The sequence below is a fragment of the Sycon ciliatum genome, chromosome 8 (genome assembly GCF_964019385.1).
Source record: "Sycon ciliatum chromosome 8, ocSycCili1.1, whole genome shotgun sequence".
Lineage (NCBI taxonomy): Eukaryota > Metazoa > Porifera > Calcarea > Leucosolenida > Sycettidae > Sycon > Sycon ciliatum.
The window spans coordinates 29,631,291-29,653,184 of record NC_088650.1 but is presented as its reverse complement, the minus strand read 5'-3'; the positions used below and the strand labels follow the sequence as shown (position 1 = coordinate 29,653,184).

At 47.1% G+C, this 21,894-nt stretch overlaps 2 protein-coding genes across 3 annotated transcripts in view; both read right to left on the bottom strand.

The window, feature by feature from the left end:
- Positions 1-21,894, bottom strand: part of LOC135822642 (rabphilin-1-like) — a 32,625-nt gene extending 10,731 nt beyond the window's left edge. For both annotated transcript variants that reach the window (XR_010554527.1, XM_065335449.1), the window contains exons 1-13: positions 21,262-21,894; positions 18,298-18,453; positions 17,068-17,203; positions 13,499-13,792; positions 12,807-12,929; positions 11,377-11,434; positions 10,320-10,496; positions 9,461-9,600; positions 7,630-7,678; positions 6,967-7,031; positions 6,580-6,715; positions 5,803-5,942; positions 1-73 (exon numbers count right to left, since the gene is read on the bottom strand). The exon at positions 1-73 is cut by the window's left edge and continues 2 nt beyond it. Coding sequence is in view for 1 of the 2 variants with exons in the window: in XM_065335449.1 (XP_065191521.1) it covers positions 1-73; positions 5,803-5,942; positions 6,580-6,715; positions 6,967-7,031; positions 7,630-7,678; positions 9,461-9,600; positions 10,320-10,496; positions 11,377-11,434; positions 12,807-12,929; positions 13,499-13,792; positions 17,068-17,203; positions 18,298-18,453; positions 21,262-21,329 (1,615 nt within the window). In the remaining variant the exon portion in view is untranslated. The remainder of the gene's footprint in view (positions 74-5,802; positions 5,943-6,579; positions 6,716-6,966; positions 7,032-7,629; positions 7,679-9,460; positions 9,601-10,319; positions 10,497-11,376; positions 11,435-12,806; positions 12,930-13,498; positions 13,793-17,067; positions 17,204-18,297; positions 18,454-21,261) is intronic.
- On the bottom strand, positions 1,197-3,801 carry LOC135822643 (uncharacterized). The gene is made up of 2 exons (XM_065335450.1): positions 1,737-3,801; positions 1,197-1,436 (listed from the first exon to the last, which is right to left on the bottom strand). Exon 1 carries the CDS (start codon positions 3,723-3,725, stop codon positions 1,740-1,742), a length of 1,986 nt encoding a protein of 661 aa, XP_065191522.1. The 5' UTR covers positions 3,726-3,801; the 3' UTR covers positions 1,197-1,436; positions 1,737-1,739.

Genomic DNA, 21,894 nt, shown 5'->3' with positions numbered 1-21,894 from the left:
TTTTCCCAGCGGACATTAGCTGCAAAATGACAAACGGATCAGAGAACCCGCTGCGATCCATAGCCCTCAAGTTCTGCACATGGTGTTAGCACAAGAAGCAAGCATAGGCATTCTATCAAGGCGAGAGAGAGAGAGAGAGAGAGAGAGAGAGAGAGAGAGAGAGAGAGAGAGAGAGAGAGAGAGAGAGAGAGAGAGAGAGAGAGAGAGAGAGAGAGAGAGAGAGAGAGAGAGACAATGATGGAGAGGGAAGCAAGCGGAGAGCCCAACAAACAGACGACAGATGGACATACAGGAAAGTGGACAAACAGACAAAAAAGATATGGAAAGATGCAGACAGATAAACAGCCATATACAGACACAGTTTTACTGTACAACGGCTAATTTTAACGGGTAAAGGTTTTAGAATTTTCTGAATCGGTCCAAATCGCCTTGAACATTATCAGCAATCCGAGTTTCCGAGTTTAAAAAGGATGATTAGCACTGTACACACAACATTTCGATTGGCGTGGCCAACCTTAGCGAAAGCACTCATTTCGCTTAAGTCGCAAAATTAGCCGATTTACATTATACAGACAGACAGACAGACATGAACAGAGAGATCGATATTGGCTCCTGTGAGTGGGTCGGGGGGGGGGGGGCAGGCGTGAAGGTTTGGCTGTGTGTGTGTGTGTGTGTGTGTGTGTGTTTGTTTGTGTGTGTGTGTGCGTGTGTGTGTGCGTGTGTGTGTGTGTGAGCGTATGCGTGCCTGTGTGTGTGTGTGTGTTTGTGTGAGCGTGCCCATGTGTGTGTGTGAGAGAGCATGCGTGTGCCTGTGTGTGTGTGGAAGCGTGTGTTTGCCTGTGTGTGTGTGTGTGTGTGTGTGTGTGTGTGTGTGTGTGTGTGTGTGTTTGTGTGTACATGTATTGGCTTAGCTCTAGAGCAACAAGAAGGAGTTTATCCGGGCCGTCCGGGGCAGAGCACCGCCCGTATCTTCGAAATGTAAGTAACTTCGACTCACCTACATTATGATGGGGAAAGGCCATAAATACGGTATATGACATCACTAACTCCACGAAAGTGACAAAAGAGTAGTAATATTTCCACTGACACCCGAGCCAGCCGGGAAAAAACCCTCGCGCTGACGGACGCAGTAGTGAGGGAAAAAAACCGGGTGTATATCCCCAACGGCGACATAGGAGTAACGGATAAGACCACGGTGAGGTAGCCACGACCCTTGTTCGAGGTACAGCGTCTCTGCACTGGAGTCTCCCACTGCTTGAGCCAGCTGCTCAATGAAGTGGAAAGTATATAAATGGAGAAGACATGGTGTCAATAAGAAGTGTAGCGCTCGCACTTGACAATGCAAAGTGTGTGGCATGACGCAAAATGCACATTGAAGAACTACGGAAGCCAGGACCAGCCCTCCCTTGGCGAGTACACCGACTGTGAAGCAGTCACTGCAAGGAAAGTGCACACACAAGAACAACACAGAAAGCTACTTGAGCAAAATATTGCTCATCCATGCATACTATGGACACAATCGGACTGCATTCGAGCGAGGCAAACATCTTTTCTTTGCATGTTGGAACACTGTACAAGACACATAAAGACACACATGTCTACTAACTGAAATACATTTATTGCACAGAAAAGTCAATATGAGTGTGTCCGAATGTACCTTTGAATAGACAAAAGCACATAAACCGCACACCAATGGATGAAAGTGGCGAAAGAAATGCAAGGCACAAAGCACTCACCACTCATGGAGGCATATCATCAGCTGCATTGCCGCCGTCAGCCATGCACGAAACCATATCCCGCATCTGGCGCACGACCTTCAACACTGCTGGCTGGGTGGAAGCCTGCTCCAGTTCATCGCACAATGCAGAGGCAGCATTGTTGTCGAGCGCGAGATGTAGTAGCTGCTGGAATTCTTTCCTGAGGGAAGCCATAGTCCGTCTCGTATCACTCCCGTGTTTCTCGGCCTCTTCGGTGGTCAGAAAGTGTGGTGGCTGAGACTGCCTGGACAGCGGATAGGCACCATCTCCAAATAATGTCGCTAGCTGCTTCCGTCTGGCTTTACCCACAGCAGTGAGGTTCACAGCATCCGGCACCAATTCCTCACCAGGACTGAAGGATTGCAGTGGTCTTGAAAACGCTAGCTCACCATTGGGAACCAACATTGTTCTCAGACGCGCACGCCACACCAGAAGTTCCTTAGCATAACCGGGACGGGCTCTCGATTCCGACTTTGGATCTGGCAGCTGTAGGGCACTGAATACTTTGGAGCGGAGCTTCATGAGCTGCTCATGGTTATGGATCACCCGGCGCCACATGTTGGAGTCTTTCTCCCCTGACACCCATGACTTCACATTGGCATTTAGCTCTTCGACGATAGCATCAAGTGCCTGGTGGAGGTCACCCTTTCCTGACCTGCTGAGGAAGAGAGTGCTGTCAATGAGACTTCGCAAATCTGTTGAGAGCGAGACGCGACGGACTTCCTCGGACATGTCAATCACTTGATATGTTGTGTGATTCCTCGCATGCAGCAATGGAGAGAGAACTCTGCGAGACTCAATGAACAGTGGTACGTCGTTGTGCCGTGCTCCCCGCCGAAGCATGAATAGTGGAAAGCAGTACTGAGTGCACAGCTCCAGCAACCAGGAATACGTATGATTGTTGGTGAACTGCTTGCACCAAACGAAGAAACCCTCTGCTGAAGGGGTGTTGCTGCCAGATTCCTGGGCGAGTACATATGGCCGCAGAAGTTCGTCAAAGCAGCCATCCGTGAAACGGCTCAGCTCATCGTATGTGCGGTGGTGGTCTTTGGCTTTGAAGGCCCAATCCAATTGCTTAGGAGAAGTATATCCCTGGCTAATAGCGAACTCCTTATAGGCAAATGGCCACAGAGACTTGACAATGCACTGGATGATGTTCATCTCCCAGTGCAAGCCACCTGAAATGGGTAGTACCCAATCAAACTCCCCATCAGGAATGTTTGTTGGGGGCATCAATTCAACCTTCTCAACCAGATCATCTAAAAACTTCCTCAGCCTCTCACGTAACGTACTCATGTTCCCTGTTACACCCAAGCCCCTTGTACTGCATGCACTCTTCAGGTCAGCCTTCGACATTGAGTCGACATGCAATATTCCTGCTTCATGGTTAGCCAATTTGGCTGCATCACGCCTTGCCTCCTCCATCACAGTCAATATGAGGGAGTACGGCAAGCCGTCACACACAACAGTGAGCCATTTCCTCACCCCCTCGTCACCTACACATTGTTTTACCCTTGCACGCTTCCCAACATCGCGCAATACAATGCGAACAGCTTCATGGGAGTTGGGGTTGACAAAAATGGGCTCTAGAAACCCAACATCTGCCGGGGACACAAGGGGCACATCTTCACCACTGGTCTTTGAGGACACTCTGGTTAACGAAACACCGGTACTGCTGTCCACATGCGGTACATACACAAACTCGGTGCCTGACTTTAGTGTGTCTGGCTTGGTGACTTTGATGTGCTCGGTCGACACCACTGATTTGCCTTGGTCAGCTTGCAATGCCTGCCTAACATTTACCCTGCATGTCGCATTGGGACACAAATGCAGCCTGCGCTCCATCTGTGTGCAACATTTAGGGCAGATCAGGTACCGTCTTTCTCGTTCCAATGATGCAAGATGGCTATCAACTGGGTCAGCTGATAGCCTCTGCTCAGACACAAGAGCTTCAATCCTTTTGTTCATGAAACTCAGCAAGTGTGGCTTAATCAAAGATTCTTGATCAAGAGGATCCGGTACCTGATCTATTGCACATTGAATCTCAGTGACAGTTGGAAATCTCCAATTTCGGAAATGGAAATCTCCCTTTTCTTGGGAAGGAACATGGGAAAGACGGGCATAGACAACATTGGTCAGAACCTCATACGTGGAACGATTGCTGCCACGGGAGAGGTACGACTTAAGTTGTCGTTGCTCATTGTCAAACCCAACACTCACGAACCCTTCAGGAACTTGCAGCTCGCTACCACCCAACCCAGCCAACCAATCTTTCACGAGCTTATAACTCCCCCCCCCCCCCCCGACCCTAGGTGACCAAAAATGTCGAGGGTTGTCTTGCTTTGGGTGATGCTGTACACTATCGCCTGGAGCAAAACATGGAATTCTGCACAGTAATTCAAGTTAGCAGCAGCATAGAGAGACTCCATGGCTTGCGCTTGAAGAACTGTGCGGCGGTCGGCAACGGAGAAGTCAAGTGCAAACGTGCTGGAGGTCATGCCCGTCACAAACGTCTCAACAAACTTGTTGTAGGGTTTGTTGCTGAACTGACCCGTCGGGATGGACAGCAAGTTCTGCAATGATCTACTTGACTTTGCTGACTCAACAGCACTCAACACATCTGCTTTGAACTGCGGCTGCTCAGCCACACACAGCCTACGTAGCAAGTCCAAGCGACCTTCCGAGGTGCTCAGAAGCGAACCTACACTTTCCTTTTTCATACTAATTATTTCCTTCTCAAGTAATTCAATTTTGCTATCCTTCTGCAAATGCATCTTCGACAATGCAGCCAACGCACAGTTTTTGGCCACCAACACTCTCTCTAAACGCTTCAAAGAATCAACATTTTCAACATTATCAACATTTTCAACATTATCTACCGGTACTTCGTTTGAGGCTGAGGAGGTTTCTCGGGACTGGCTGAAGACAGGGGGAAAAGAATCATCTACATCATCGCAGGAGCTTACCTCTGGGAGAGCCTGAGGAACATCATCGCTGGCATTTACCATGTCTACAGAGTCCCCATAGCTATCGCCCCTCCGAGGCTCGTACAGAGGGTGGTTGGTGATTAAATCCTTCAAGTCAGCCAGTCGTCCGCAGCTCCTACAAATTGCAGATACGTCTCGTCCAGAGAGCGCTGACAACACTGCCAGGATACACTTGCGAACCCGAACATCCTTGGAGCTATGCCGAGGCGATTCCCACTCATCGTGGAAGGGATTCTTGCACGCAAACTGGTATTGAGAACCTCCAGAGTGTCTCTTCTTCGTGGATATCTTGCCCATGATGACAAAATGTTGAAAATGCAAAACGGGCTTCTTCTCGTCGCTTCTCTCTCGAGAACGACATGGCAGAGTTCAATTTTTTTTCGGGCAAAACCTCCATAAACCCCTACAGGCCAGGCAAAAACACTGTCCAACCTCCGCACTTTTGGGGTTACCTCCGCAAAGTTACCTAAAGAGGGACTGATATTTCAAGGCAAATCGAAATTGTGCCACATCTCTTTCAATGAGAACAGAGGCCTTCGCAGCGCATCCATCTTCCTCTTTTTCGGGCCGCGGGCGCACGGCGGGCGCACGGCGCGATTTGACCGTGCGTACTTGTCAATCTCCATATCAACGCCTGAGTTTTCGTGTAAAAACCGAATGTTCCCTGAACAAGGGATTCCCTCGACTGTAGACCGAAGTGCCCGTAACTGCGGGGACCAGATAACCGAGGTACTGTAAAAGCCATAAATATATAATGAAGTGCTAACTCTAACGAGCTAACGAGGAGAAATCTGTCGCTGAAATAGAAATCGTTATCCAGAAATCGATACATAATTATACCGTCCTATTGAGCGTTGAGAATAAGTGAGAATCGTTACCTTTGGTACACGTAAACCAGTCAATTTGGGGAAATCGTTATTATATGCGCCTCGTTAGAATAATGGCTTTAACAGTATGAGTGTAATAATTGGTCTAGTACCACCCTGTGCAGGTGTTTACTGTCGAGGACCATAGGGTGTGGGAAGGCCCAATTGAGCTCACACAACAGAAATACTTACAGAACAGCTGTGTAGATCAATGGACAACCTGCTCTCTTCCGTATCATAGGAAACCGAAAAGAATATGCGGCCTAGATTGACGTGACTTGAAGCTGCAGAAGCAATGCTGGCACTCGCTCCGGGATTCGACGTGGTACGAGCTGTGCAGAATATCACAAATGCCACACATCGTGCGTTTTAAAGGACAGCTGCTAAATGATTTCAATGTGACACTTGGGAAATTGATCGTGTCATCTTCATGCAGCCACACCAGATGGACAGGTCCAACTCCGAGTGTTAAGAGTTCCACATATTCTCAAACGGTTCACTTTCAGGGAGTTGTGCTTTCTTGCAGGGTTGCCGAGTGGAAGGTGTGACATGCTCCTCATGTGCTCCGGATGGCAATCATGAGTCAGTCAAGTGTCAAGTTGGGCAGGGAAGCATGTGTTCCACGTAGGAACAACCAACTTCATCTAGTTCACTTTTGTCAACACGAAGGTATAATTATAGTGAGTTTCCATGCTCAGAGAATCCAGTGGATCATATTACGCGTGTGTGTGTGTGGAAGGGGGGGGGGGGGTGTGCGCCCGCGGGTGCGTGCGTGTGGGTGTGCATGTGGGTGTGCATGCATGCGTGTGTGTAACCACTAATCCTGAATGACAACAGGATAACAAAGTCCACTTGGCAGCGTGGTAACAATCATAGTGTTCAAGCTCACAAAGACTGGCAAACAACTCCTTCTGGCAGGGGATAGAATAAGCATTCAGAGCACATTGTACACACCGATCATGCACTCACCAATCCTCTCCTTGGTCTTCACCTCGCTGACAAGCGCATCTATGTCCATGGTGGTGGCATCTACCTCCTGCTCACTGCTTGACTCGTGATGCATTGGTGGTCTAACGGACTGCTTGCCCTGACGCTTAAACACGGCCTGAGAAGAGATGTGACAATAACCATTTGATATGATATTAGATGGATGACGGCATGGATGGATTAATAGCTGGCTGGACAAGTGGGCGGGTGAGTGAGTGGGTGAGTTGATGGATGGATCGATGAGTGAATAGATGGATGGATGAGTGGGTGGATGGGTGGAAGAATTGGTGGATCCGGGGGATGACTCCCGAACCCTCCACCCATTCATGGGCGCACCAATGTCGAACACCTTCCGACGCCCCTGCCTACCTGTCCTCTTGTTTGCTTCTTCCGGCGCTCTGTCACTGGACTGGAATTCCGAGATGCGACCGGCGCTGAAGAAAACCACATATGCACAGTAGCAAGAAAATTACACGGGCGGTTGCAAGCAAGATCTTTTCTCCGGGATTAAATATTTATGAGAAGAAAAGAGGACCAAAGAGCTACAAGTTACGCTATAACATCCACTAACACCATCAGTTACTTTACAATCAGCTCATGCGATAACATTGCACGACACTGACTGACGGTACTGATGTTCTACACTTAAATGGCAATCAGCTCTAGCACATCTTGGATGCGCACTCCAACAGCTTCCAGCTTGGAAGGTTCTAAGTTATAGAAATAACATTAGGAGGGGACGGCGAGCGCAACCAAGACAAGCACAAGCTGAAAGTCTCAGCTGTGAAGGATGTTGGCGGATGTGCAGTAAAGCCTGTAACTAAAGACCACCGTCACTAGCGACCAACCTGGTACTACAGATCACTTCGCCAGGCACGGCCGGTCTCACATTCATGTATGGTGGTGCGGTGCAAACCTCTAACTAAAGACCACCTACCACTAAAGACCGCTTTCTTCGGCCCCAAGGGGTGGTCGTTAGTCACAGGTTTACTGTACATATATGGCTGTTGGAGTGCTATCAGTGATACTCACATGGCACGTGGGTGCCTTCACTACCAGCTCCATCACTGCTTTCCGGCTTCTGTGTTTGCAAAAATACACCACATTAAAATTCGAAACCCTCTCAGGAGGCAGTGCATGCACAGAAAATCAAATCCCGTACTAGTATTTTCCCTGATTAAGCACTTGATTATAAGTCTCAGTTACTCATCTCGCACCGCTTAGGAGCTGAATCTGTGCCTTGATCCTAGTCATTCGGTGCTCCGCTGACGCGACCTAATGAGGTCGAGAAAGGTTTTATTGAGATGTAACGAAGTGGTGATAGGCAAAGAAATAACTACTGTACAAGCAGAAACATTCGTCTGGAATTTAATTTCGTCTTTTTCGTCCAAGGAAGTTTTGGACTAAATTAAATGCCGGACGAATGTCGATTTGTCCAGCTTTTCAATACACTCTTAACCCTTTGTGTACGGACTGTACAATTTTCGATCCCCTGGGATCGAAACTTTTCAAATTTTCAATCGATCGTAACTCAGTCATTTCTGGGTTATATCCGAAAACTAAAATATGTAAGTCAAAGAGAAAACTCCCAGCTGTCCATTGAAACAATCGCTGAAGCGCTCCGATGTGTGGTTCCAGAGTTACGAAGCTCGAAAGTCGAAACGCGGCAAATGTTGCTCAATAGCCGCTCGCGCAAATTTGAATGAGGGATTTCCCCATCATTCTGGGCATGCAGTGACGTAGAAACACGTTCAAAATGGTAAACGGACTCATGGCAGTTTGTGAAAATTTTCTGAAGTAACAGCTAGTTGTTACGAGCAAGGAGAGCGAAATGGCTGATGCAAGACGAAATCTGTCGGAATATTGGCGTTGCAGCTAAGACGCTGGGCTGTAGCGCTGGCGTTTTGACCTTCGTGGTGGCAAGCGTGGGCTCAATGTGTTCCTCTTGCGACGAGCTTTCCAGGAAGCCCAAGATTGAAAAAATCGTCAAAAGGAGACTAAAGTTATGACCCGGATAATTATAGAATTTGAGGTGAGTCGAGATCAAATTCAGTCTTTGTACAATTTTTCAGTACATAAAGGGTTAAGATCCATGGACGAAATTTACAGCCAGACGAACTCCCTTTCTTTGGAGTTGGACGAAATTATTGACCGACGAAATTTTCTGCCTCTACAGTATGATGGAAATGTAATGTGAAGAACAATAATAGGAACGATGAAAAACATAAAAATGCATCGAACTAGCTTTCGCACAACGCTCATCAGGAAGCATCGTTGTACTAATTAACAAATTGCAACACAGACTACTATAAAGGATCAATAGTTATAAATAACACCTAAACAATGCCAAAGAAGTATCACAAGGTACTGTATAAGCAGAAATATTCGTCTGGAATTTAATTTCGTCTTTTTCGTCCAAGGAGCTTTTGGACTAAATTAAATGTAGGACGAATATCGATTTGTCCAGCGTTTCTATACACTCTTATGATCTTTGGACGAAATTTTCAACCGGACGAACTCCTTTTCTTTGGAGTTGGACGAAATTATTGACCGACGAAATTTTCTGCCTCTACAGTATTCTTGCAAGATACCATGTACGTGAAAGATCACAATCAAACACTCCAAGGGGACAAAATTCAAGTATGAAACAACGCATTTTTATATTTTTCATCGTTCCTATTATTGTTCTTCACAATTCACATTACATTTCCATCATAGTTCTTTCTTTGTCCATCACCACTTTCTCTAGAATTTGTTCGTGACATTTCAATAAAACCTTCGTGACATGACGCTTCAGCTGATTCTCTATATTGCCATCCTTAAACACCAAAAGGTATACCCATTAACGCACTGAAGCACTTACCTGGTCTGTACGACGTGCACGGCGCTGAGACAGCTTGACTTTTCTGCCCCTTCCGCCCATCTTGGGCGAGTCCTGAGCGGATGAGAATGCCTTTGTCCGCTGGCGAACGTCCCCTGTCTCGGCGCCGCGTGCCCCTTGGTCTGTGTTCGCCCACAGCACAAAAACACACAGGGACCAAGCACAGTAGATACGCCTCAATAGCCTGCATCCACGACGTCATTGTGACATTACTATGATGTCATTATGACATCACTATGATTGAATTATGATGTCATCAGTGCACATTCGGCTGGATTAAAACATGAGAAATCCTGATCTGAGAGCAGAGCAAGTGCCCATCCCGTCCCTACGGCTTTGCACACATGTTCAACTTCTGATCAGTCATCACCATACACACAGTGTATTATTAGCTACGGCATCATGAACTCAACCCGCATTATGCATGAGTACAGTACTGTCTGGCGCCGAAGAACGGACCGCCGAAGAACAGCCAGGCTAGAATTTCGCCAGTTTTTAAGAACGGCGTAGGTTGGATTTTTGCAGGTAGGAACGCAAACCATAATATACATGTACACTCAGACGAATAACTTTGCATAAATGTACATGTTTAACGACTGTACCATCGAATAAGAACGAAACTGCTGTGTTCGCTAAAAATAAGGACGGGCTAGGCTAGAACCCTGACCCCCCCCCCCCCCCCCCCCCAGTTCTTCGGTGCTCGACAGTACTGTAATTCCATATCAACTGATTGAAAAGCCAGACAGCTATACATTTCGAGAGCCTTGTGAGAGAGTTCAAATAATATTTAACTCAACGGTGGCTAGAATATGCTGAAAGCACAAGACACGACAACGCATACCGATATTGTCGGACCGTGAACGGATAACCTGCGGTGGGAAAGGCTTGCTGCTCGTCTCCTCGCGCTTAATGAGCGCAAAGTCACGTGCTCTCTTCACTAAAATATCATCATCCGTGTCTTCGCTCTCCGGTTTCGACGAATCACTATCGTCCGAAAGAATAGAATTACCACTCGCTCCTGTGCAGATGAAGAAAAGACGGAGACAAGCACAAGCCAGTTAGTTGCAGAACGTCAGTACCGTCGGTCAGTCTCGTGCAATGCTATCGCATGAGCTGACTGTTTAGTAACTGGTGGTGTTAATGGACATTATAGCGTAACTTGTAGTTTCTTGGTCCTTTTTTCTATAAATTTATCCTTCGCTCTCCATCCGAGTCCATACATGCACAGTCACGCTATTTTCTGCTGGTGTATGCTCGCACACACTTCACATGGTTGAGATACGCACATGGCATCCGGAGTGGCCTCAAATCAAATCAAGAGCAACAGGATAGCAAGGGGACAATCATATCTACAGCTCAGCATAAACAGCATACACATGTAGATTTCGACATAGTCAGACCTCGCATAACCGCACACATCTGTTTTCCACAAAATATCCAGATAGGCGAGGGAACCGGATAATCGAACACACATACTGTATATATGCACGGTAAATGCTGTAATATTCTTCGGGATGGCGAGGGATCCGGAAAAAAGAGGACCGGATAAGCGAGGTCTAATGTACTGTGCATGTTCAGCTCCTCCACGAGCGCAGGTAATGCACACGAAGAGCTGCAGAGCAGCATGCATTCCTTCGAGGCCGGCAACCTTCCTTCTTCTGGCATTCGGAGCACATGAAAAGTAGCTGAATAATACCACCATACATGTGTTATATGCATAGAGTGCTGTAACGCTGGTCGATTCACATCCACCATTCGCAGTCTAAGGCGCAGGGACAATTTGTGACATTTTTTATGCGTCTTAGAGTGCAGCTAACACCCCGGAAAGAACGGTATGATAAATATACCGTATTTTCCAAAATACTATTGAAGCAAGCGATTTGGATGAAAAGGCATACCTGCGATCGCCCTCAACTTTGCCAGGTCCTCACCACCAATTTGCCCGATGGCGGTTGACTGAGCAGAATAGTACACAGATCAAGAACAGTCAAATCACTATACAATGTAATTCAGGTACGTCTAAACGACTGAGTTAACACACTGGCGATAAGCTATGGTTTACATTCACACCGGGGCTGAGTGTGGGGCGTATTGAGAGTTAACTTTACCCTACAGGTAACCAACCGCCTTGAGAATTGAAGCAAAACGGCTAATTTTAGCTGGTAAAACGGGTAGCGCTGTCTGAATCTGGACCACTTCGCGATGAAATATTTTAGCTATCCAAGTTTCAGAGTTAAAAAATATCACTACTACTGTACTGTACAGGCAAAAATCAACTGGCGTGGCAAAACTTTAGCTAAAACACGCCTTTCGTTAAAATTGCTAAAATATCACCGTCGCTCAAATTAGTCGATTTACAATAGTAGTAGAAGCAGAGTAGATGCCCTCAAGTCACCTGGCAGGCAAGGGGTCACAGCAGTATAGACTGAGCGGATCAATTTGAGATTTGCAACTCCAGTCAAACTCGTGCAAAACAAACTCAACATTACCTAGCGAATAGCGACACGATCTTCACACCTAGTGACCATTCGACTGCATACATTCAATCTCATCAATGAGTCATGACGACAACTCATGAATACAACTACACCTTTCTCATGCACAATGCAGTGTCGCAAGGCTTCCTGTACTTCTGGTAACTATAGATTGTTAGAACCAATGAATTGAGCCGCAACACGACAAAAGGGTGCTTTTGGCACGCGACATCAAACTGCGAAAAACTCGTTTGAAAGTTGAGCATGCAATATTGAGAGTGCAGTTTTTTCTTTCTTTTTGAATTTGATCAGTTTCGTTGCGATTTATCAAGCTTTTTGAATGCGTTTTTTTGCAACAGAAGCAGTGAGAATTCAGCCATTGCGCTGTGTCCATAACTCAGTTTGTGAATTTTTCGCCATAAGCACCCTTTTGTCATGGTGCGCCTCAATTATGTATACTTGTGTAGGGTTGCACATACTCGCGTCTTCTTCCTCAGTTCTCGATACATGACTTTTTTCACCGGACTTGAACGCCATAGTATTCTTTGCACTGAACCAAGTTAGAAGGCTATCAGTATAGTATTAATGTAGGCCCAGCGGAACTGGTCCGGTTGGTCAGGCCATGGCCGGACCAACTTTTTGCCCACCAACGTGTGTTTACTGCTGAGGAGGTCATGTGACTACTGTCCATATCATACACAAACTGTATGAAAGTCATGTGTATACCCTCTGTATCATACACAAACTGTATGAAAGGTTAGGGTGTGGTCGGAACAATCGAAAACAGCTGTGCCGCCAGTCCAGAAATGCGAGTAGTACAGCTGTAGCAGCATGCAGACCTACTACAAACATACCGGCCTTGTCTCATTGATGCGTGATCTGGAGTATGACGATACTTCGGCCAGAGCCTCACTGGCCTGCGCCAGCAACTCAGTGCTGATTCCACCGTGAAACCACGCTCCGCTCTTCTTCCAAACCTGCATGGTGGTAGAAAAATGCAAAAAAATAATCAATGGTTCGAGCCAGACTCGGTTGAAGGCCGAGTTTTCCACATCCGTACGTACGCCACCACCCTCTATGATCAAGGCATCCGTATGTACGCCACCACCCTCTATGATCAAGGCATCCGTATGTACGCCACCACCCTCTAGGATCAAGGCATCCGTAGGTACGCCACCACCCTCTATGGTCAAGGCATCCGTTGGTACGCCACCACCCTCTATGGTCAAGGCAGTTCCTAAAGTGCAAACAATCCGAAAGAAATCATACAAGTCTTGACGTTTCCACACAGTGTGTGTGTGGTGCCGGAGTGGACCTCATATAGGCTTCACTATCATCATGGATGGCATAACAGTAGCCGAGCACGATGGCAAGAGGCCTGATGCACTACGCAATTGTGCAAACTACCTGTAATTCATGCGCGCACCCTCCCCCCCCCCCCCCCACACACACACACATACACACGCATGCCTGTTTGAATGCATAAAACTCACACATACACACACGCGCGCACACACGCTCACACACAAAGACACAATCTACCTACCTCTTGGCACTCAGAGCAGTAGAGGCAGATCCATTGTTTCTTCTCTGATCGTCTCTCTGCCCCCAGCAGCCCTGCAGCACCAGCACCACTTGTCCTCTCCTTAGATTGCAGGGACTGGCGGTTGGTCTGCGCCAGGCTGGTGGGCGGCGTGGTCCGCTGTCCGGGTGTCGCACTCGCCGACGATGGCCGAGAGTCGGGGAAAGGTGACGAAGACGGCGAAGGGCCACTGCTGCTGTTGCCGCTCGACATCGGCGTGTGCACCTCACCGACATATCCGCAGGAACGACATACCCGCTGCACATCGCAGTCACATAGAAATAACATACCGCGGACTAAGTACATTCAAAAGCGTTTCACAATTCATGTAAAACTCAACTTGACTGGTTTCTATAACCGTCGATTATGAGTGCACAATTAGTTTTATTCATGATGTATGTTCTCATGTAATGAATTCAGTTTAGCGTATGCGCACATCTCGCAACTACGCATCTGCTGCGCAACAGCGCCCGCTACTGTTCTTGCTGTGTCACTTGTTAGCGCACTATAACAAAGCTGCTAATGCTCTGTCTCGTTTCCAACATGCAGGCGTTTCGCGAGGCGGTTGGGAGCTCGGGCGACAGACGGCCTGTTCCAGCCATTCTAACTGCCACGGACGAATTGGCAGCACGAAATGCTGCTCATGCTATATCGTACAACACCAGATGAACGTATTCTGCAGGCGAATCTTAGTACTAGTACCTCAAGTTCTGCCAATTTCCAAGATTGTCCCCGTTTCCCGCTTCAGACCTAACGCTAAGTAGTTTTGCAAGCGGTCAAAGACCAAAAATTGAATGCAGTGCATCCGCGTTACATTTGTGTCAGGTCACGAGTTCCTAATTCATTGTGGGCTGCAGCACGTTCGGGAAAATCATTCCACTTCTAAGCATTGTAACATTACTCGTAATATGCCAAACAAATAAATTTGGGAATCTCTGAAGCTTCAGATGCAGTTTAGTGTAGATTTGAGTTCACTGTTCACGTGCCTCACTCGACAGCTGCATGTATGAGCTAGTTGAATCTCAACTCAACTGCCGTTGCGCTGCCTTCACTATGCATCCATATGCCTGATGGTTAGTGGGTTTCCACTATTCGAGGGAATAAAAAATAAATAAATAAAAAATTCAACGGGCTCGCGTACCGGGCAGGTCAAGAACAAAGAGTCGTACAACTCCCTGGTCAAGAACCACCTTTCCGCTTCCGTGGGACGCCACCACCCCATGATCAGGCGTCAGATGCGGCTCCTAAACGGTGGGGGAGGATAGATCAGATCCACCAACCAGAGGCCAAAGGCCTCAATCCCATTTGCCACATCCATGTATTATAGGGGATTCACACACACGGGTAAACCTGAGGTCACGGGACAAGGTAAAAGTTCAGACCTTCGGTTAAAGGAGTGGGGCCGTTCACACCCGTGGTCAGTTTTGCCTGGCCACATGTTTGGCCATGGCCTTGTGGCGGGGCAACTAAAAAAATAATCTGTACTGCATTTTTGTAGTACATTCTGTACTGTATCTTGCATTCGCCATGCACGAATTTCCGATGGGCACTGTCTGAAAATGCAAGTTGCGATGCACTCGTACAACTAAAGTTCAGAGTTCTCGCCAAAGACAAGATCTACGCATGCGCGTCTTATAGCCATGGGATTTTTCCCTTGACAAACGCCCTGAGGCCCACGGCCACGGATTTGCCAATTTTTTCCCGAGAGGTTCTTCCTTTCCCCCAGTACCATAGTTTCCATATTAAAGGGGAAGTCCGGTGAAAAATTTAAATTTCACTGTCCGTAGAGTTCGGGTCGCTGAGTCGAATGGTCTTTGTCCGAGGAGGCTGCGGCTTATGGTTCGTCAGATACGCCCAATCGAACATGTGCGAATTTGAGCGCGCATCACCCAGATCCAGGTGATGACGTCACAGCGTGCAGTCAGGTAGCCACACCATCTAGTTGTGTACAAAAATGGCCATATTCGGGGCGCGTTCGATTGGGGAACCGTTTGTCGCAGCTTCTTCGGACCAAGACCATTCGATTCAGTGTTACAAACACTACGTACCCTGTAATTTTCAGCTCGGTAAACCTGGAGGTTATACCGTATTATAGCCGTTTCCGAGTTGGACTTTTCCGTCAGCCTCTACTGGCTCTAGCTCTACGCGCTCTGCGCTGCGTGCATGCAGTGCGTGCAGTGTGTTCTCTAGCTGTAGTGCAGTCAACAAACTCATCACATGCACAGAGGAACTACTCCCGCACTGCCGTGCTGGGGTAGTATGTACAAGACTCGAGTCACAACTGACACAAGACTCAGAAAACTAGTCAACACACGGACTTGTCATGTACTACACTCGTATCAGTCGTATTGTACAGTCATGTAGTCAGAGAACGTGCGTTTCTCCTTGCCGGTGGTTGTGCTTTGAGAAAGAAAATTTTAGTTTTCCGCACCCGCCTCATTATTTTTATGTTACAGCGATGAGTGCACAACCGGTTAACCGTGACAAGTGACAAAACAGCGAACAGCTCCCGGACCTAGAACTGTCAGATTCCATAGCGTTGCGAGCGAAGAGTCGTGCCCGTGGTTCAAAGAGCCTGCACTGTTCTCCAATTGAGTAGTCCGAAATATTCCAAGTTCGCACCAAAACATCACCATGTGGCAGGCTCCTGGAGTCTAAGCGAATCTAATCGGTATGGAACAACATTTAGAGCACTCGCATCACTCTTCTCCATTTTGGCGACCCTGCTCTCCAGCGATCTGATCAGCCTCGTCTGCAATAGCTGCTGCTTCTTCATCAGTCGGAAACTCAGTAGCGCTCACTCTTGACCCCATTTCTTCAGCTGAATACCGAGGTTCTCAGCCCCAGACCGAACTCATGAAGGTCAGCCATGGCTGCATCCTCACTCTCACAAGGAGTTACAGGTCTTCGGGGTCGCTTGCACCAAACTATCAGTCGCCAAATCATTTGAAATAGCACTGACACTATTGCTTTCATGCACTCCTTTTGACCTAGCTGCACGCTATGACGTTGCAGAGGGTGTGGCGCGGCCGCATGACGTCATGGCGCAGCCCCCGAAACTCAGTTTTTCAAACGGAAATATCTCGAGAACGCTTTGTCGGAGACACGTGGGACCAACACCATTCGACTCAGCGGCCGAAACTCTACCGACCCTGAAATTTAAATTTTTCACCGGACTTCCCCTTTAAACAACTTTCCCATAACCGTGGTTTTACCTGTGTACGTGTGTGTGAATCCCCTATTACTCATGCCATGCCACGAGTTCCCAATTAACTGTGGGTCGCAGCACCGTTGGAAAAAATCCTTCCGCTTCCAAGCAGGACTTGAACCTGGTACCTCTCGTTTCTCAATCATGGTCTTAGACCAAAGCACTGTGCCTGCCTGAGGGAATGGAAAAGGAAAAAAATCTGAAGAAAAAAATCAACTGTCACCACCAGGACTCAAACCAGGGACCTTCGTTTGAGGCCAGCGATGCTCTAACCATTGAGCTGTGTGGGTTTTGTGGGGGAAATATAAACTGTATGCATCCGTACCCTGTTGCAGCCAGCACAGGTCTTCATCTGCAGCTTGGTGATGAGGTTGAAGGCTGTTCCGCACAGATCACACATGTACGGGCTGGCATGGACTGTCGGACCCTTGCGGATACGATCCAACTTTGTCAGCATCAGCCTGAGGGAGAACACAGAAATCAAGACAGTAGGACACCGCATGAGCACGCTGACATTTTACTCGGTACTGTCGTATTTCAAGGAGACTAGGGGGGGGGGCAGAGGGGTGCGTAGCTCCCCCCACCCCACCCCGCACACCCTGACAACACACTAGGGGTCAAACGGGTGTACCTTTCACTAACGGACGGGTAATTTTCTTACCAGGTGGGTTAACGGGTACCCCTTAGCAGCCATGTTTAAATTTTGCGCAATTTTTACATAAATTATGGTCTTAATTTATCTGTTCTCAGGTTGCATTTTGATATCACATCATGATTCGTAAATTGATTTGTGTCTGATAGCTGGAGAGGTAGATCTCCTAGGTGTGAAAATGCAACAACAATGCAGACATCCAGGGTAGAGTTGTAAATAATTGACTCCCGCCTGGAATGCATGATCCCAGCAGCGTTGTTCCGTACTGATTAGATCATCGAAATCCAAACGGGTACCCTTTTGCTAACGGTACCAGAGGTTAACGGCCGGGTACCCGGAACACCCCTACAACACACCCCTAATCAAATTTGTTGATGGTTATGCTTTCAATCCACTCAACGTAAAGGTGGCAACAAATCCACTGTTCCGGGTGCCCGTACGTTACAATCATTTCGTGTGACAAGGCAATATTGGAAAATGGAAAAGGGTAATGGTTTGCTTCCCCTCCCCTCCTTGTTCTTGACCTGCCCGGTACGCGAACCCCGTCTAATTTATTTTTATTTTATTTTAAATATGTATAAAACCGACGCTACAGAGCAAACTGTTGTAATGTACTAGAAGTACAATGAACTAAATATCAGTGCGCAGCCATGCATGTAAGTACAGACATGCACATACACACACAGTTTCTATTTTCACCCAGGAAAGTGTCTCAGATTCAATTTTATGAACTGCATTCGAAGTACAGCGTTGGAGTAATCAGGTTGCTTGAGTTTGCGCTCTGCACCATTTCGCAGCCCAGCGTTCGCTCACGCCCGGCGCGTACTTGAGTGACTTGACTGGATTGCGTCGAGCAGCACTGTACATTACTAACTTAGCACACACTCATCCCACTCTCCTTACATCACGCGATTGGCCTCGATTTGCTCGTACTCCTGTGCAACCTTCAACCTGGCTTCAATGATAGCCAGTTCATTGGCCGACACTGGCTCCGTGGATGTTACAGAACGGCGCGCGGACACGGAGGAACGGGTACACCAACCGCTGCCATCCGACAACCTGAACACATGATCAAAAGGCAGGGGAGAGAGCATGCATACTTGCAGGGTCAAACTTAAAAATTTGACAGACACTTCATCAATCCAGCATCTGGGGAAAAAGTTAGCGTTTTGATCATTAAAATTTTTATTTTTTTATTTCGCGGTTCGACGCCGAGTTTTCCGCATCCGTAGGAATGCCACCAACCTCTAGGACCAAGGCGCAGATGCAGCTCCTAAGCGGTGGGAGTTTTGATCATAAGTTACAACTAAAAAAAATGAACAATCACTTGAAAGGCAGACCGTTGCCACTCTAATGCCTGGGCCGCAGTAGCCCGATTTTTCATGCTAGTTTCGGGAATTTCGGTAGAGAAACCAGGCACCGAAATTTAGACTGCACCTGAAAGGCACTGGAGTTTGCACAGTACCTGTAGACGAAGGGAAGGCTGGTCACCTACATGTAATTCTACATGACACCTGAAACCTGGCAGGTCTCTGACACCGAAATGTTGGCACATCCAATATTACATACATGTATTGTACATTACACTGAGAAGTACTAGTAACTAAGAAGAAGATCATCCACTTCAAGTAGCAGACATCAGTCAAGCTCTAAGGAGCTTGCCGACTTGAAGAACAGCGGTAAGAAACTTTGCAGAGAACAGTCCATTCCATCATGAATGAGCCATAGTTGTAATTCTTTTCACCAGGAAATAGAACAATGAAGACCGCACCCAGCGTACTATCATACATTGTACAGGTTCAATATTATTATAGTATTGAACCTGTACAAGGTACGATAGAGCGTAAAACATGTACGTTCTACCAAACAAAGAGCAGGGGTATGATAATTTATTATCAACCACCACACCACTGCTAGCCATTAAAAAAACTCCAACTACAAGCGCTAGACTGTCACGAGCGAACCTTCCTGAGCTGGTTATGTTTCTGTACAGATCTGCTCGTAAAGCGGATGTGCAAACTTTACCGGCTAACTAGACAACGCTGTGTCCATCCTTGTTTGTTTAGCTATTGTATGTTGGTTAGCACTGCGATAGTCCGGTAGGTGTGAAAGGTGAAAGCCATAACATTGGGGGCACTTCAATTCACTTACAAGTACATGTGTGCACTGCACGGGGAAGAGTGAACTGATAGGTCAAGTGGCACACATACTTGGAAGTACTCAAGGGCGGGGGGGGGGGGTATGGGATCAATGAATACACTGTCCTACAAAACAATAATCAATGGATTCAACACATACATGTACATGTAGCTATAAATACAGTAGGGTGTAGTCTGGCAAGTAACGTTTGTTACCTGGTAGTTTGCAGCTTATTCTTTTTTTACTTTGTGGGACCAAGTCCCCTTTCATCATTGGTAGAACACATACATGTAATCACGGGCATTGGTAAAACAAATACATGTAATCACGGGCAAGGATATGAATGTGATCCAGCACTACACTTTACTTGAATTTAGTAAAGGACTAAAGGTGGAAACAATCACTGACCACTGACACTGTTGTTCAAACACTGCCACTGGGGAAAGTGGTGGATTATTTATTTAAAACAATGCTCTGTACTTGCTACAGCTTTCTCTACACAATCCCAGCATACACACACACATACACACACATACACACACACACACACACACACACACACACACACACACACAGCCATGCTAAATGACAGGAGTAATAGTTATTTCCAGTAGTTTGAGGAACGGATCTCAAATATACATGGGTATATCAACTATCTTCTTGGCAACTGCAGTTCTATGACTTCTGCTTTAAAACGAACCTGCTTTAAAAGGAACCTGGCACTTACACACAACTCAGGCCTGCAGAAAAGAAAGCAGCCACACGAACTACAATGCATGTCTGGCGACATTCCGCACCTGAAGTCCTTAAGGGCGTGGAAACGGGACGTCCAAAATATTTGATTGGGGGGGGGGGGGGACGTCCAATTTGATTCAGGGAGGCAAGACAGGAGTACAGCTAGGTTGGTAATTTAATGGACATACTTGATACTAGATGGCAATGTAAAGTACGCCTTTTACTTCAGTCTTTCTGAAGAGCCGCTCATACATACTCGAAAAATTATTCATTGCTACATTTGGATTTGGTGTAATCAGGTAGGGATCATTGGACAGCACAAGACCACAGGAGTGCGATGATTAACATGATGATGCGTGTCAATTAATCAAATCCTGCAGAATTCTGATGTCTCACCATGGTGCTCGTTACGCAAATTCATTGCCTACAGTAGCTACACTACAGGACGAATTTCAGTGTCCATGGTCAAAACAATAATAATTACAAGTAAATACTACCCAGAAGTACAATTATGTACATGACTGTACAAGTAGCTCTTGCCTCAAATAGCAAGGGTTGCAGGACTAGGACCTGACACGGCCACTTGTACTAGTTGTCCTGCTAATATTATTATAAGTCCCTCAGCACGTCAACACGCCACTGTACTGGGCATGAAGATCTTTTACTAGTATGCGTTAACTTTTCTCTGTACTCCACTCACTCATCCAACTACATGTACTAAGTTAATAGTAAGAATCATAGAACAAGACATGAGAAATTTTCTAATCCCCACCGCCTAGAAAAGACACCTTCCTCCCAAACACGATCAACGCCGCAACCAAACGCTTGTCGCTCATACAGTCCGTGATAGCTTTTTTTTATAAAACTCTGATGCCTACTGTAAATGGTTAATCGACTCCGCGATCCGTGGACTTTACAATGTGAACTTCAGATAAAATTAATAATTTAATTCCGGTGTACGCGGTAACCAGGTAACGTCGTTGCTTTGCTTACCTGGAACGAAGCATCAGCTCTCTGTCGTTCGGGCATATCCATCTTGCATTGGGCCCAGGAACTGACATGGTCAACTCGTTGCAGCTACGCGTATCTGGTCGTTGAAGCTGTGCGTCTCTGTACAGCTCCCCTGCAAATCAGCTCCTATCTCTCTTTCTCTAGCACGTGTGATCCACAATGCCGGCCAGCACTTGAAAACTGCAACACGGGGACCGGAGTACTCCAATTCTATCGCTTTTCGATGGGCCTCGGTGGGTACTTCAAAGCCCAATGCAGCATGCAGCAGCACACAGACACTGCAAAAAACCCTTTCAGGTTGGCCGCTCGGTTCCTCGGCTCCGGGAGAACCAAGAACTAGGAAACACTGACTCCTAGGCCAGAGTTCGACAGCCAAACGCGCCGCCGAACATAGAGCAACGCATCGCCGGGCGCTGCCCTCCGCCACACCAAACCCAAGATACCACAAATGGGCTGAAACCCATTGAAGAAAAACAACACACAAACAGGACAAACCGTGCTGTCCGTAGTGTCCTCGCCGTAACGGCGTAAGAACTCAAGCCTGGAGTGACAATGCCTTGCCGACCGCTCGGCACACAGCTAGTTAGCTCCAGGCCCGGATTAGCGCTAGCAGTA